This window comes from Girardinichthys multiradiatus, chromosome 5 (assembly GCF_021462225.1).
Source record: "Girardinichthys multiradiatus isolate DD_20200921_A chromosome 5, DD_fGirMul_XY1, whole genome shotgun sequence".
Taxonomy (NCBI): domain Eukaryota; kingdom Metazoa; phylum Chordata; class Actinopteri; order Cyprinodontiformes; family Goodeidae; genus Girardinichthys; species Girardinichthys multiradiatus.
In genome coordinates, this window is record NC_061798.1 from 51,554,237 (window position 1) to 51,570,155 (window position 15,919).

The 15,919-nt window shown below is 43.0% G+C and overlaps 1 protein-coding gene across 3 annotated transcripts in view; it reads left to right on the forward strand.

The window, feature by feature from the left end:
• The window catches only part of glra3 (glycine receptor, alpha 3), a 72,064-nt gene that overhangs the window by 21,027 nt on the left and 35,118 nt on the right, over positions 1–15,919 (forward strand). For all 3 annotated transcript variants that reach the window (XM_047364722.1, XM_047364723.1, XM_047364724.1), the window contains exons 2-3: positions 13,501–13,631; positions 14,219–14,286. In XM_047364722.1, coding sequence (XP_047220678.1) covers positions 13,501–13,631; positions 14,219–14,286 — 199 coding nt within the window. The remainder of the gene's footprint in view (positions 1–13,500; positions 13,632–14,218; positions 14,287–15,919) is intronic.

Sequence of the window (15,919 nt, forward strand, 5' to 3'; positions counted from 1 at the left end):
CTCTAAGGGAGTGACCGGCCACCCTACGGAGGAAGCTCATTTCAGCCGCTTGTATCCGGGATCTCGTTCTTTCGGTCATGACCCAAAGTTCATGGCCATAGGTGAAGGTAGGAATGTAGACTGACCGGTAAATCGAGAGCTTCGCTTTTCGGCTCAGCTCTCTCTTCACCACAATGGACCGGCACAGCACCCCCATTACTGCGGCAGCCACACCGATCCGTCTTTCGATCTCCCGCTCCATTCTTCCCTCATTCATGAACAAGACCCCGAGATACTTGAACTCCTCCACTTGAGGCATGAACTCCTCTCCAACCTGAAGAGGACAAGCCACCCTTTTCCAGTCGAGTACCATGGCCTCGGACTTGGAGGAGCTGATCTTCATCCCAGCCGCTTCACACTCGGCTGCGAACCGCCCCTGCGCATGCTGTAGGTCTTGGTCCTTATTTGTTTGCTTTTTTATTTCGAGAAATAAAAACACCTAAAGGACGCGTATTAAAATTCAACAGAATAAGCAAAATGAGGAGTTTTCATTTTCTTTTATGTCTAACTAAAATGAAACTTGATCATTAAGAAAAAAACACATAAATGTATATTTATTGGTTTGTTATCATATGATTCATATTCTTAGTGTTGGTTTCTGTTCTCCACAGAACCAGAACCTCAGTAATAATCTATAAAGCTTCATGGTTTTCTTGTATGTTTTGAAGTCCAATGTTGACTTTAAAGACACAACATGAATGAAACATTTTTCTGAAAATCCACATCAAATATTTTAAAGAAGTAACTGTGCTACTAGCAGCAGAGTAAAACAGGAAATAGAAAGGTGATTTAATATATTCAGCTGACCTCTTCAAGTGTTCTTTGTGTTTGAGAGACTACAGCTCCATAAGAGAAGCTCATCCATTAAAGATGAGGACTGGAGGTCCAATGGTGTAGCTTTATGCTGCTTCCTGTTGTTCTGCTGTTTTAAAGAAGGAGCAGAAATAAAAGACAATGTCAGGAAGGAGGAGGAGAGGAGGGAGAGACCTAAGCAGCTTAACGTTCAACGAGCAGTAAGCTGACATCTCTGCATGGATGTTGCTGTGAACCGTTCAGAGAAGGAAGCTGAACTGGGTTGAAACGGACAAATTAAATAACCAGATTAGGGCATGCTTCTTTAACAGGCCACTCTGCACCTACAGCTTTCTACAAGAATCAAAAACGTATGAATATCATGAAGGAGAATGACGTGTTGTTTATTTATGTGAGTCTAATGAACAGTTTCCAGAGTTTAAGATCTAAATCTGAATTTACAGACAAACCTTTTCAGCCAACTCAGTGTAACCATGAGTGTTCATCAGGGATCTGTCATGGGACACCTTCTGTAGCTTTTGTCTATCTAGATCAATGGCTCAGTAATTTATTATTTAATATTGAATATTAATATTTTCTTAAATAATATTTCGGTCTGTTAAGTGTCCTGTGAATACCAGCCCAATAAGGCAGTGGTATTAGGAAAAAAATTGAAAGGGATGAGCCAAGCTCTGGCATTATTGAACAACAAAACTCTGCACACAGAATAAATTCACACAATCTCTTCAAATACTACAATTTATTAACAAAAATAAGTCAACTCAAAGTCCAACATATTTCAATCAACAAACTCTTTACTTTGCTAAAACAATCCAACTAAACTACCAAGCAGAATTAAAGAATAATGAAGACTAATGGGCTATGTACAATATAAACAAGTTGATTAAAGATGATTAGAAATCATGACCAAAAGAGTGATGCAACATTACCATGAAATGTTTATGTTTGAGAACCAAGGATTATCTTGAAGAATCTGGAAATGAAGTTAAGTTAATCTTGGAACCAACTTAGGAAATAATCAGCAAACGTTTAGACAACCCTTCACAATGCAAGATCAGATAAAACATTATTTTATTAAAACAATATTTTAAAGAATGATTTGCTGAATAAAACCAACCTTCTGGATGACCAATCAACGGTGTTTAATTAGCCATAACATTTGGTAAAATAATATTTAGGGAAATATTATTTTGAAGAAGAACAAAACCTTTTTGGATAAATGATTCCAGATAATGGTGTTTAATTAGCCATAACATTTGGTAAAATAATATTTAGGGAAATAATATTTTTCTAGATTGGAAACTAACAACCTTTCTGAATAAATGATTCTCAATACTCATAAGATGGCGGCGAGTCACGTGTTACCTTAGCCGTTAGTGGTTAAAGCTAAGAAAAGAAGCTTGTAGCTTGTTACTACTCCTCAATCAAACATGTATCTTTAAAATACCATCAATAAAAGGATCAAAATGCATAAGCGATGATGGCGCATTATGGCCGATCTGTGTTTAAAAACCATCCTTTGAAGAACGTTTGTCTTAACTTTAAAAACACAACAAAACACATCATTAGCTGAGCAGCTAGTCTTCTTAGCTGAGTTTTCTCAACACAAACAAGATCAAACGTCATTAGACGATTATTTAGATTATTTCATGCTAAACTAATGTTCTCTGCCAACACCACCTCTTACGTGAACTGTGCTGAAGACAGGGTTTCCTGGCGACGAGTTGAGGGAAGCGGAGCTGTCCAGTCATCCGCGTGTGGACTGAACAAAGGGACTATAGTTCCAGTAAGGGGGACGTCGGCTGGGTAGCCGGCTCAGCCAAACTGTATGACAAAAGCACATTCAGCTCCTTCAGTTGCCGCGGTGTGGCGGGTAGATCTCTCTACCTGGGCGTCACACACAGGAGGGCGTACAATGATGCGGTCCCGACCTTCTCTTCCAGGCTGTGGGGGAAAATCCACTTCAATTAGGGCTGCTTTTGGAGGCCTCAGAAGAAAAGGTCAAGCCACGCTTGTCTTATTACACCCTTTTATGAATGAGTACGGGGTTCTCAAACAGCAATTCATTACTTAATTTTGTTGCATTCGGTGATTCTCAGTGATGGTAGTCCCTTTTGGATCCAAGTTGAAGTGTTATGTCTGCTCGCCAGCAAAGAGAAATTCACGCGTTGTGTCCCTCCATTTGGTCTCCTTGAGAGCCGTGTGAGGTCGCTATGTTGGAACAAGGTGTTTTTGTACGAACAGTGACGTCACAGGGAGTCAGCTATGACTCCTCCTCTTCCTGGGCTGGGTTAGGAATAGGTTAGTGTGATGCTGAACGGTGCAGCGATTCAAACAGGCCTTCGATGTTGTAAAGTTCAGAGTCCATGTTCATCCATGTTGTAATCCATGGCTGGGGTCCCAGCAGTGGTGTATCAAACCAGGTTTATGACAGCAGTGCTGTGGCCAATCAGACACTCAGACACTGAGTGGGTGGCAGCAAGGGGGCGTGTCTCTGTTTTATTTTCTTCAGTTTATTGTGATATTTTGTTTGGTGAGCTAACCCCATGGCCGGTAGAGGGCGCTGGCTGTTATAATATGTCCCAGTTCATAAGTCCCAGGTCAAAGTAAGTGTAAAGCATATCTGCCGTCACCAGTGGCCCTGCCTGCGCGTTCCCGGCATGCTCCGCTGTGGAGGAGGGCTGTAACACAGCAGAGAGCCAGAGGGAGGGTCCTGAGAGGTGCGCTTGTTCACATTTTCTGGGTAAGTCCACAGTTTCTCAGAACTTCCTACTGCAGCTTTAATAAGCTTCAATGAGCCAAATATCTTCAGTCTGGAGGAAGGTTGGAGGAGTTACATTATGCACTTATATTCATGCTGTAAATCAAAGAGGGTACCTGGAGGGTTGACCCCGGGTTGACCCCGAAGCATGCTACCGTTTATCACATTCCTCTAAGCTACAGTTGGTAGCTTCTGTTTCAGCAGGGCTGTTTCACTCATTTCACTGCTGAGTCAGATGTTTTCTTTCTAAAGAGTTGTGAATTGATTTCAGCGCAGCCTTTAAGATGACAAGCTGAATGGTTGTTGAACAGTATGAAGGAATAAGAACACCTCCCAGACTGAGAGTGACAGTTTTAAAAAATCTCATAAATGTGTGTTTTCTTTATATTAACCCCTTTTGTATTTGTATTTACTCTGGACTCTTGATGCCAAACAACTGAAAGAATAAAATGTTTTTAACTGCTTATTCATAAAGGCCATGAGGGATGATCAGACGTTAGCTCCTTCAATATGAAATGTCAGTAATTAAACCCATTGCTACCTGTAATAAATTAACATGAGACACTCAAGCTTGTTAAATCTGTCTTATCAGTTGAATATAAATATGAAGGAAATACTGAAGAACGTCGTTTTTTGCGTCCATTAAAGTATTCTCAGTTAAATAGCTGAGGAATGAAATTATTGCACCATTTTAAGGCTGGTGAGGAACAGAGCTGCTGTGATGCTGCTGGAGAAGAACAGCTTCATCTTAGTCATGTTGTTGGATGTAGCATCATGCGCACAAATAGAATAGCTCAGGGAGGTCAGAGGTGTGGTGGTGCCTGACGGGCGGCTGGTTCTGATCCATATGATCCGGCCCAACAGTTTAATCCACCTCATCACAGAATGTGTTCTGCTTCAACCTCAAAGGATTCAATCCATGCCATTTAATAAATAAATAAATGATTTACTCAGCCGGCCTAGCAGTCTTGTTGGTTACACGACTACATGAAAAATGCCATTTATTGACTCATTTGCAGACAATGTGCACAAAACTGGATCTTTTTCAGGAATATCCACTATTTATGACCCTTTTAGGTGAAGTTTAAAGTAGACATAATCTGTATTAAAAAAGTAAATTTTGACATCTGGATTCTCTGAGAGATGGAGGGTCCGTGGGACCCCTGGTGGTCTGTGGGCCCTGTGCAGCTGCTTGGTTGGCTTATTCCTTGGGCCGACTCTGCTTCCTGTGTTTCTACTCAAGGCCGGAGCTCCTCCAAATACTACTGGTAGAAACATCTCCCCTCACGTGCTCCTGTTGGATGATGAGGGTTTTCTGGCCGTTTGCCAGACATTAAACCAGAAGAGAGGATCAATGTTGGGTTCCTGCTTTGCGAACTGGACTGGATCTGATTTGTTGTGATCAGAACCACAGAATCAGGCAGACAATAAATTCAACAGGACAACTGCAACCAAGCATGTCTGTATTGCACATGTTGTGTGAAGTATTGCTGTGTCCCAGCTGCAGATTCAGTATTAATCCCATGTTGTTTTACTTCTCTAGTTAAAGAAATAAAGTGGATCAGTGATATTAAAGGATGAGTCCGTCTCTTTAATGTTCTTGGATCCAGCTCACATGTCTCATTTTTTTCTCCACGTTTTTTGAGCCCACAGAGAGCTCAGGGTGTGTTGAGTGAGGCCAGCTGACAGCACGTGTCTGACTTCCTTCAGCTGCGTCGCTTCTTTCCCTGCTGACTCTCTGCACACAAAAACACACTTTCCCTCCCAAACTTTCGTCTGGACGTTGCTGAGGCTCCCTGGTCTCAGGTTTAACAACACGGTGATGTCAGAACGTCAAACATCCATCTTTTAGGTGGAGGGACTCAGCGAAAACACTGCTGGGCTCCAGTTTGGGAACAGAAGTGTGATGCTGCAGGGGATGAAGACTAGTTGAAGCTGAAAGCTTCACCGGACCTTGCTGAAAAACATAATCACCAACCTGACTTATTTCAACCGTCTGGGTTTTTTCTTTCTCAACCAGTTATTTCTGCATGTCTCCTGACTGTTTTCTAACTCATGGATCTCCATAAGGCTAAAGTGGACCACCATTAATCCCTCTCATCACAAGCTATTCTGACCAAACTGGGGACTTCAGCAGAGTTTGTTGGCCTCTGCAGACAGATCGGAACCAGGTGGACCCGCTGCTGGCATTTTGTGGAAGATGTGCTCTGGATGACTGTCTGCATGTCAGACATGATGCGATGAATCAGGGCAGAGAGGATTCAAATCTCAGGTGAAGATCTACATGAGGAACTAAGAGCAAAAGCAGGACTGACGCTCTAGCTAAAGGACATTTCCAGAAAGTTCCTCATGTGTCGTTAAAGAACACCAAGACAAACTCTCTCCTGATATTTCATCATTTTTATTTCTGTATATGTTATGTTCTGGTCCCGTGTCTCATCATGTGACCTCTGCCCATGATATAAACCCAGAGTCTGAGTCATGCTCTGCCATCATGCCAGCGTACTATGAGCTTCACATGAGACCTGTCACTGCTAAACTGAAAAGTTTTAGAAGGATTTATTCAGAAACTCGGCCGGCACCAACATCCACAGAAAGTTCTGTAGAACCTAGATCATCTATCTTGTACCATCCTGTCAGAGACAGGGTGATGATAGTCACATTAGGATCAGCATTACTCATACTCCTCAAAGACATCTTCATCAGTGAACAGACTCCTGACGAGACAGAACCCGTGTGACGATGCAGCAACCAGGAGACGTTCCACACTTGGGTCACAGAGGGGTGCTTCTGTTCCTGGTCCTCTCTGGTGGGAACAGTTTATGATGATAATGTATTCATCACAGCATGGAGTTGTTGCAGAGATAATGAGTTTAGGAAAACATGGTGCCCTAATGGAAAAAACTACGTACACCCCATAATCCAGCTTGTACAACTTCCTTCGGCAGCTTTTAGAACCTTCTTCAGCATCCCGTAGGACCTCCTCCAGCAGTCCGTAGAACCTCCTTCAGCAGCTCGTAGAACCTCCTCCTGCAGCCTGTAGGAGCTCCTCCAGCAGCCTGTAGGACTTCCTTCAGCCACCTGTAGAACCTCCTCCTGCAGCCTGTAGGACCTCCTCCAGCAGCCTGTAGAACCTCCTCCTGCTGCCCGTAGGAGCTCTTCCAGCAGCCTGTAGGACTTCCTTCAGCCACCTGTAGAACCTCCTCCTGCAGCCTGTAGGACCTCCTTCAGCAGCCTGTAGGACCTCCTCCAGCAGCCTGTAGAACCTCCTCCTGCTGCCCGTAGGAGCTCTTCCAGCAGCCTGAAGGACTTCCTTCAGCCACCTGTAGAACCTCCTCCTGCTGCCCGTAGGAGCTCCTCCAGCAGTCCGTAGAACCTCCTTCAGCAGCTCGTAGAACCTCCTCCTGCAGCCTGTAGAACCTCCTCCTGCAGCCTGTAGGACCTCCTTCAGCAGCCTGTAGGACCTCCTTCAGCCACCTGTAGAACCTCCTCCTGCTGCCCGTAGGAGCTCCTCCAGCAGCCTGTAGGACTTCCTTCAGCCACCTGTAGAACCTCCTCCTGCTGCCCGTAGGAGCTCCTCCAGCAGCCTGTAGAACCTCCTCCTGCTGCCCTTAGGAGCTCCTCCAGCAGCCTTTATGGCCACCTGATCTGAAGTGTTTGTGCTGATACGTTGTGTTTGGGTTTCTGTGCATTATGGCCAAGCTTCTCTGCTTTGGTCCCAAAGGACGTTGTTCTGGAGGTCTTGTGGTTCATTCAGACTCCTGGAATGAGACAGCAATGATCTCAGACTCTTCTGAGATCATTGCTGATGTATTTCCACTCTGGCACACGCCTGTTTGCTCCAAGCAGCAAAGTGACAAAAAGAATCTGTCCTGCTATAATAACTGATAGGTTTTCTCTGGTTTTTATCCCCTCAGGGCCACCGTAGCCCCAATAACAGGAGCTCAGATGAAACCTTTGTTGAGCGGATTATGAGTTGAACATATTGACTGTATTTCTGCGCAGTGAACTCTATTTGACTTTATTTCCTCTCTAAGTCGCTCAGATTCCTCCTCCAGCTGTCATTCCTCTGTTTTCTTCAGATCTCGTTTTTCCTTGGACTTTTGCTTCCACCTCTCTTCCTGCTCAGATGCTTTTCTCCTAAGCTCCCTGCTTGCTTACATTCTTTTACTCCTAACTTTTTATCTCTTAGCCAAAATTATGGAAATATTGGAATAAAACAACTTCTTACCAGCGACTCCCAAGGATTATTATTATTATTTTTATTTTTTATTTTTTAAAGGACTTTGATGTTTTTATAATCGAACTCGAAAGAAGGTCAAGTTGACAGCAGTTAATCAGCACAAAATGCCTCCCTTCACCACAGAGGACTTTGACAAACCTTTACAGAAATTGTCTGATTTGGAGATGAAAATCCATCAACTAGAAGTGAATGTGGAGGTGAATATGAGGTACAACGATGATTCAACTCTGCCTGTGATCCCAAACAGTGACAGCCAGCTCAACAACTCAGCCGGCAATCAGAACACTGAGAATAAACCTACCGGCAGACCCCCCTGGCATGTTTTAGGGCCATGCCCAAAAAATCAAGGTGGACGACTCACTGGAAGATCTCAGCAATTAAATAAATTAAAATGGCCAGAATTACAGAGAAATGTCCCCGTTTCCCCCGGGAAAAGGAGACTTCGACAGCGAGCTGCTGTCACAACAACTGATAGGAGTGAGACAGCTGGAAATAATGGAGTTCTCCTCCAGAACAGATTTGCTTCACTACAGAATGAAAACCAGGAAAATGATCCATCTTCTGAGAACAATAAAAGGTTTGAGAACAACCTTCATTCTAAACAGTTTTCTCCTAAGCTGCCAGAGAAAAAGCGCCCCACCAGACCAAGAACCCTAATAGTGGGCAACACAGCTGTGGATGGGATTAAAAACTTCTGCAACAAGAAAAACACAGAGGTTCTGATTGGTACCAGTAACGTGGTGTCTGATATCTCAGAGAATATTCTTGCAATCACAGAAAAGCGCCCGTCTCTAGAAAACCTTATTATACACTGTGGAGCCATGGATGACGTGGCTAAGAAAAAATCAGAAAGACTGAAGGAGGATTTCACTCGTCTTCTGAATATTGTTGGAGGTCTCAATATCAAGGTGTTTCTCAGCGGACCCTTTGCACCAATTTTCTGTGGAGATGAGATTTTTTCAAGACTTCTGATGATTAATAAGTGGTTGAAAAAAACATGTGCTACCACACCTGTGAACTTCATCGACAACTTTAATATTTTTTGAAAAAAAGACAACTCTTCAAGCAAGATGGTTTCTATTTGAACAAGTAAGGAGTCAGACGTCTCACATCTAATCTCTTCTATTCAGTAAATAATCCACCAGCAGCTTCGACCTTCAGCAGAGAACATGGAATATCAACAACAATGATAACGATGCCTCCAACAGCTCCAGCAGAAACAATCAGCCAGTTGGCTGAGAAAGAGAGGTCATCTCAAAAGGTCTCCCCGTCGAAATCCACAGGAGAAGTGAACCCCCGTCGAAAAGCTGAACGCAGGTGGAGAAAGACTGGACTCCAGGTTCACTATATTATCTATAAAGAAAGACTATACAGATATAACCTACAACTGATAAATGCAAGAGAATCTTTCTTTTCTGACATCATCAGTAAAAACATTAACAATGCTGGTGCATTATTTGCCACGGTCGACAGGTTAACAAACCCTGCTGTAACTGTAGCACCTGAACTCCACTCTACCAGGGCCTGCAATGAATTTGCTAAATTCTTTACTGAAAAAACCCAAAAGATCAGACGGGCAGTCAACACATCCACATCAACTCCAGGACCAATGTTGTCTCCAACTAGAACTGATTTTGACAAAATGTCCCAATTTCACCAAATAAACTACAAAATCTTTGAAGAAATCGTGCAGCAACTAAGCTCTACTTCCTGCTGTCTCGATGTTTTACCCACAGCTTTCCTTCAGAAAGCTTTGCCTGTAATAACATCTGATTTAACACAACTGATAAACACGTCCTTTTTGTCTGGTGTTTTCCTCCAGGTCCTAAAAACAGCAATTATCAAACCTCTATTGAAAAGAGCAACTTGGACAAGCTGCTACTACAGAACTACAGGCCTATATCAAACCTCCCCTTCATCAGTAAGATTATTGAAAAAGCTGTGTTTCAGCAGTTAAACAACTTCCTGACAACGACCAACCGCTTCGATGTCTTCCAGTCAGACTTCCTGCTCACCACAGTACAGAGACTGCTCTTGTCAAGGTGTTCAATGACATCCGTATAAATGCAGACTGTGGAAGAACCACAGTGCTGGTATTATTGGACCTTAGTGCAGCATTCGACACTGTTGATCACTCCATTTTATTAGAGCGCCTGGAAAACTGGGTCGGCCTTTCTGGCACTCAATTGGTTTAAATCCTACTTGATGGATAGGGACTTTTTTGTGTCAGTAGGTAACTTTACATCAGAGAGCACAAAAATCACATGTGGCGTTCCCCAAGGGTCCATCTTAGGGCCCCTCCTATTCAATATCTAGATGCTCCCCCTAACTCAGATTTTAATAAACAACAACGTAAGGGATTATAACTATGCAGACGACACACAGCTATAAGTTACGATGTCACCAGGTGACCATGAACCCATTCAAGCGCTGGGTAAATGCTTAGAAGAAATCAGTGCATGGATGGGCCAACATTTTCTTCAGCTGAATCAAAACAAAACTGAAGTAATAATCTTTGGATCAAAGGAAGAGCGTTTAAAAGTTAGCACACAACTTCAGTTAATACAGCTAGAAACCACCAGTCAGGCTGGAAACCTGGGTGTGGTGATGGACTCAGACCTGAACCTTCAGAGGAACATAAAGACAGTAACAAGGTCGCCTTCTATCACCTAAAGAACATCTCCAGGATTAAAGGACTAATGTCTCAGCAGGACCTTGAAAAACTAATTCATGCGTTCATCTTTAGTAGAATTGATTACTGCAACGGTGTCTTCACAGGTCTGCCTAAAAAGTTGATCAGACAGCTGCAGTCGATCCAGAACGCTGCTGCCCTCGTCCTCACTAGAACTAAGAAAGTGGAGCACATCGGCCTGGTTCTAAAGTCCCTACACTGGTTCCCCGTAGCTCAGAGAATAGACTTTAAAATACTTCTGTTAGTCTATAAATCACTGAATGGCTTAGCACCAAAATACATTACAGACTTCCTGTCAGTGTATCAACCACCCAGACCTCTCAGGTCTTCTGGCTCACATCTACTCTGCAGAACCAGAACCAAACATGGAGAAGCAGCTTTTAGTTCTTATGCTCCACTAATCTGGAATAAATTGCCAGAAAACTATAAAAGCGCCGAAACCCTAAGTTGCTTTAAATCAAGATTAAAAACGTATTTGTTTAGAGCGACCTTTGACTGGGCCATCTAGGCATGATTAGTTGCGTTTTCAGTCCAATTTTCCTTTCATTTTCTTGTCCATCATTCTATTCTCTTCATTTTATTTTACTTTTTTAAATTACCTCTGTTGTTTGATTTTATCATTTGATTTGTTTTTCCGTGTCTGTATCTGTATTTATTTGCTTTGTGATTGTATGTACAGTGCTTTGAGTGTCTCGTTGCTGAAAAGGGCTATATAAATAAACTTACCTTACCTTACCTTGTATTGGACATTGTGCCTGAGTTTTCAGAGAAGGTTCTGTGGAAGCGTAAAGCTTCATTTGATAAATTAAAAAGTGTTACTATTGTTTTTACTATATGTAAAATGAATTCAGTGTGGATTGTTCTGGGCATGAGGAAACAGTCACTCTGAGCAGCATGCAAGGCCTGTCTGGGAACAAATTACATAAAGGAGAGTTCTTGGGCTCTGATGGCCTTGTTATTGTAGAAGTGAACCTGCAGGCTGCAGACTCATGATATCCTGAGTCCTGCCAGGTCACTTTGACATTAGTTCAGCAGTCCAGTTTGCTCAGGAATGGGGAGTTGACGGGAGTAATGAAATTGTTATGTCTGAAGAAACTGTCACATAGACCAGTTTGATTTCCTGCAGATGTTTGCTGATTTTGTATTCCTGGAACTGCGCTTGAGAATCAATGTTGTGAGTGCCAAAATGTGCGTAAGTAAAAGGGTACATCTGATTGGTCAAAAAGTCTCACATGCACAACAATGATATGACTGTTGTATATATATCTTGACTCATGAAAGGGATTTTGGGATTCTTTGGGATGTGTATGAAGATGTATTCAGAGATGTGTTCTGAATAAAAGGTCCCCTGTGTCGGCTTTGAGAGGAAACCAGTTGTCTCTTCATCATTTTTAAATTAGGAATCTTCTCCCACATAATTGGTGGCCCGTACTGGGAATCTTTTTGCTCAGGAATTCTCCAGACTGTGTAAAGTTAATTCCTGCTGGAGCAAAAGGTGGTTCTTGCAAATGTCAAAGTAAAGGTCGATGAAGCGACGGCTGGATGGTCTGGGATAAAGGGTGCATATGGCCGTTGTTCTGAGCTTGGAGGTAATTTCTGGATGTCATGTTCTGGCTTTCCTTCTCATCCCAGATGACAAACACAGACATGAATCGGTGTGGTTTCAGGATTATCAAGCTTTACGCTGGCATTTGGAGCTTTCTACCCATTCACCCCAGGAGAAACACACGCTCACACACAGGCTGTGTGGTGTCAAATGTCAGCAGCAGTGAGTGTTATGTGATTCACCTGATGGTATCATGAGCCCAGGGATGACCTGTTAATGACCAGAACATGACATTAATGGTTCTAATGGGACAGGTCTACACACACTGTGATGCCGCCGTGGCAGCATGTTGGGACGATAACTTATGCTCCTAGGAATGAAGACAAAACAAATCGGACTAAGACTCGGATCAATCACATGGTTTGTTGTTATCTAAATCCATGATGGATTTTAGAACTTCATGGCTTCATGTGTATGACGCCTAAGTCCAAAATCAGCCTCCTTTCAAACGGTGTTGACTTTAAATAAAACAAAAACTCCAGGATTTCCCAGCATCAATCTGGTGTGTTTCCATTTCACACAGACGTTAAACAGGTTGAGTCAGAGAGATCTCAGTTTGCAGAATCTGAGAAGTTCCTCTGCAGAATTTGAGGCAAACAGTTGTAAGCCATGGCAGCTTGAATGGTGTTCTGATCGAGCTGCTTCTTTTGCGCCCCTCTGTCAATTCGCTCTTCATCAAGCTTTATCAAAAAGGAACGTTTTAAGCCTAGCCTTAAAAGTAGACAGGGTGTCTGCCTCACGGACTAAAACTGGGAGCTGGTTCCACAGGAGAGGAGCCTGATAACTAAAGGATCTGCCTCCCATTCTACTTCTAGAGACTCTAGGAACCACCAGTAAACCTGCAGTCTGAGAACAAAGTGCTCTGTTAGGAACATATGGACCAATCAGATCTCTGATGTATGATGGAGCTAGATCATTAAGGGCTTTATATGCGAGGAGGAGAATTTGATTTGAACCAAATAACTATCAGATGCAGAAGATGATGATGAGTAATATGAATAAGTTTAGAGTTTGAATAATAATTCCCTCCTGATTGGTTCCTGCTATTAGCAGTTAGCTTGACTCTCCAATGACAATTTCTCTCTGATTCTCCAAACTGAAATTGTTCTCACTGTCGTCCGAATGACCAGAACCAGAACTCCACACGAAGCCACTTCAGAAACCATGTCAGTCCCTGTAAAACCAATAAAACATCGACACAGAGAAAATGACCGTACTCCAGCCAAGAGGGATGATCTGTTGATGAGAATCATTTTGATCCTCCCTCAGGCTTCACTGCTGGTTGACTTCAGCTGATAAAATCCTCGGTACCAGTTGTGAAACCACATCTTCTGTTTCCCTGACAGTGTGAGCCACTGCAAGGAGATGGAGAGCGCTGCTAGGGCACGGCAAGTTCCGATGTCTCCCTCCGACTTTCTGGATAAACTGATGGGAAGGACGTCCGGATATGATGCTCGCATCAGACCAAACTTTAAAGGTAATTCATGGCTGCTCCCAAAAGTGGATCAAGGTTCTGTTAAACATGTAAACAGGTTCTTTTATCATATTTCAAATTTTACAGATTCTGCTTCATCACTGCTTTTTTCTCATCCCACTTGTCTTTACACACCTGATTGCTTTTTTTCAAACTTTTAAAATCTTTTCCAAATGTTTGTTGATTTAGCCTAAGCCAATCACTAATGGTCCAGTTGTATGTCCAGCCAATTACTGATGGTCCTCCTTGTTTCTTGCCATAATTTCTCCCTGCAGCTGTAAATGGGAACTGGTTTTTAATCATCTCACCTGGTCAGATAAAGGTTAAATGAATAAATTCCAGCTTGATCTAAATGTTAGCTTTAGTGCCATAAAATAAATATTTTTATTAAAAACAATTGCCCTCCTGGAAATGTTGCTTTCAGTTTATGTTTAAGACCAACACACTGGATGAATGTGCAAACAATTATCCTAACTGCTGAGTGCATCTGAACTGAAAGTTGGTTTTTCAACGTGGAAGATCATAATCCTCCCTCTGCTTCCAGTGTAGATCATGTTGCATCCATCTAATGAGTGGGTTTCCTCCTGCAGGTCCTCCAGTGAACGTCTCCTGTAACATTTTCATCAACAGCTTCGGGTCCATCGCTGAGACCACCATGGTGAGTGACAAAATCTTCTAAAATCACAGGAAATCACTTAAACACATTTTCCACAACTTCTGCCTCAAGCACTTTATGAAGCCGAGACATTCCTAATGATCCAGAATGATTTATTTGTCATAGATGAGACATTAAACATGGAAATGTCATGAGCATTTGCTGTGTGAGCACTGAAGGCTTTTTGCACTTTGCAGCTTGTTGACAGAATGATATGAATAAATCTGTAGTTTTTTTAATGTGCAAAGTGTTTTTTCTCAGTTTCCAGACAGGCTGCTGCAGAGCAGCATCTCCGAGGGCAGTGCTGGAGCGTTCTCCTAATTAATGCCTGCCTTTGTTTATTCATAACCTGCAACATTTAGAACAGGGCAAACTGCAGCCCTGAGGCCCAGAGCTGTTGGACTGATGCACATCAAAGTTTTTAGTTTCCTGCACGGAAACAAAAAGCTGGAATTGATTTATTTTTGATTACTTTGTAATTTGTTCAGATAAACAGAATAATATATACAGGGGTTGGACAATGAAACTGAAACACCTGTCATTTTAGTGTGGGAGGTTTAATGGCTAAATTGGACCAGCCTGGTAGCCAGTCTTCATTGATTGCACATTGCACCAGTAAGAGCAGAGTGTGAAGGTTCAATTAGCAGGGTAAGAGCACAGTTTCGCTCAAAATATTGAAATGCACACAACATTATGGGTGACATACCAGAGTTCAAAAGAGGACAAATTGTTGGTGCACGTCTTGCTGGCGCATCTGTGACCAAGACAGCAAGTCTTTGTGATGTATCAAGAGCCACGGTATCCAGGGTAATGTCAGCATACCACCAAGAAGGACGAACCACATCCAACAGGATTAACTGTGGACGCAAGAGGAAGCTGTCTGAAAGGGATGTTCGGGTGCTAACCCGGATTGTATCCAAAAAACATAAAACCACGGCTGCCCAAATCACGGCAGAATTAAATGTGCACCTCAACTCTCCTGTTTCCACCAGAACTGTCCGTGGGGAGCTCCACAGGGTCAATATACACGGCCGGGCTGCTATAGCCAAACCTTTGGTCACTCATGCCAATGCCAAACGTCGGTTTCAATGATGCAAGGAGCGCAAATCTTGGGCTGTGGACAATGTGAAACATGTATTGTTCTCTGATGAGTCCACCTTTACTGTTTTCCCCACATCCAGGAGAGTTACGGTGTGGAGAAGCCCCAAAGAAACGTACCACCCAGACTGTTGCATGCCCAGAGTGAAGCATGGGGGTGGATCAGTGATGGTTTGGGCTGCCATATCATGGCATTCCCTTGGCCCAATACTTGTGCTAGATGGGCGCGTCACTGCCAAGGACTACCGAACCATTCTTGAGGACCATGTGCATCCAATGGTTCAAACATTGTATCCTGAAGGCGGTGCCGTGTATCAGGATGACAATGCACCAATACACACAGCAAGACTGGTGAAAGATTGGTTTGATGAACATGAAAGTGAAGTTGAACATCTCCCATGGCCTGCACAGTCACCAGATCTAAATATTATTGAGCCACTTTGGGGTGTTTTGGAGGAGCGAGTCAGGAAACGTTTTCCTCCACCAGTATCATGTAGTGACCTGGCCATTATCCTGCAAGAAGAATGGCTTAAAATCC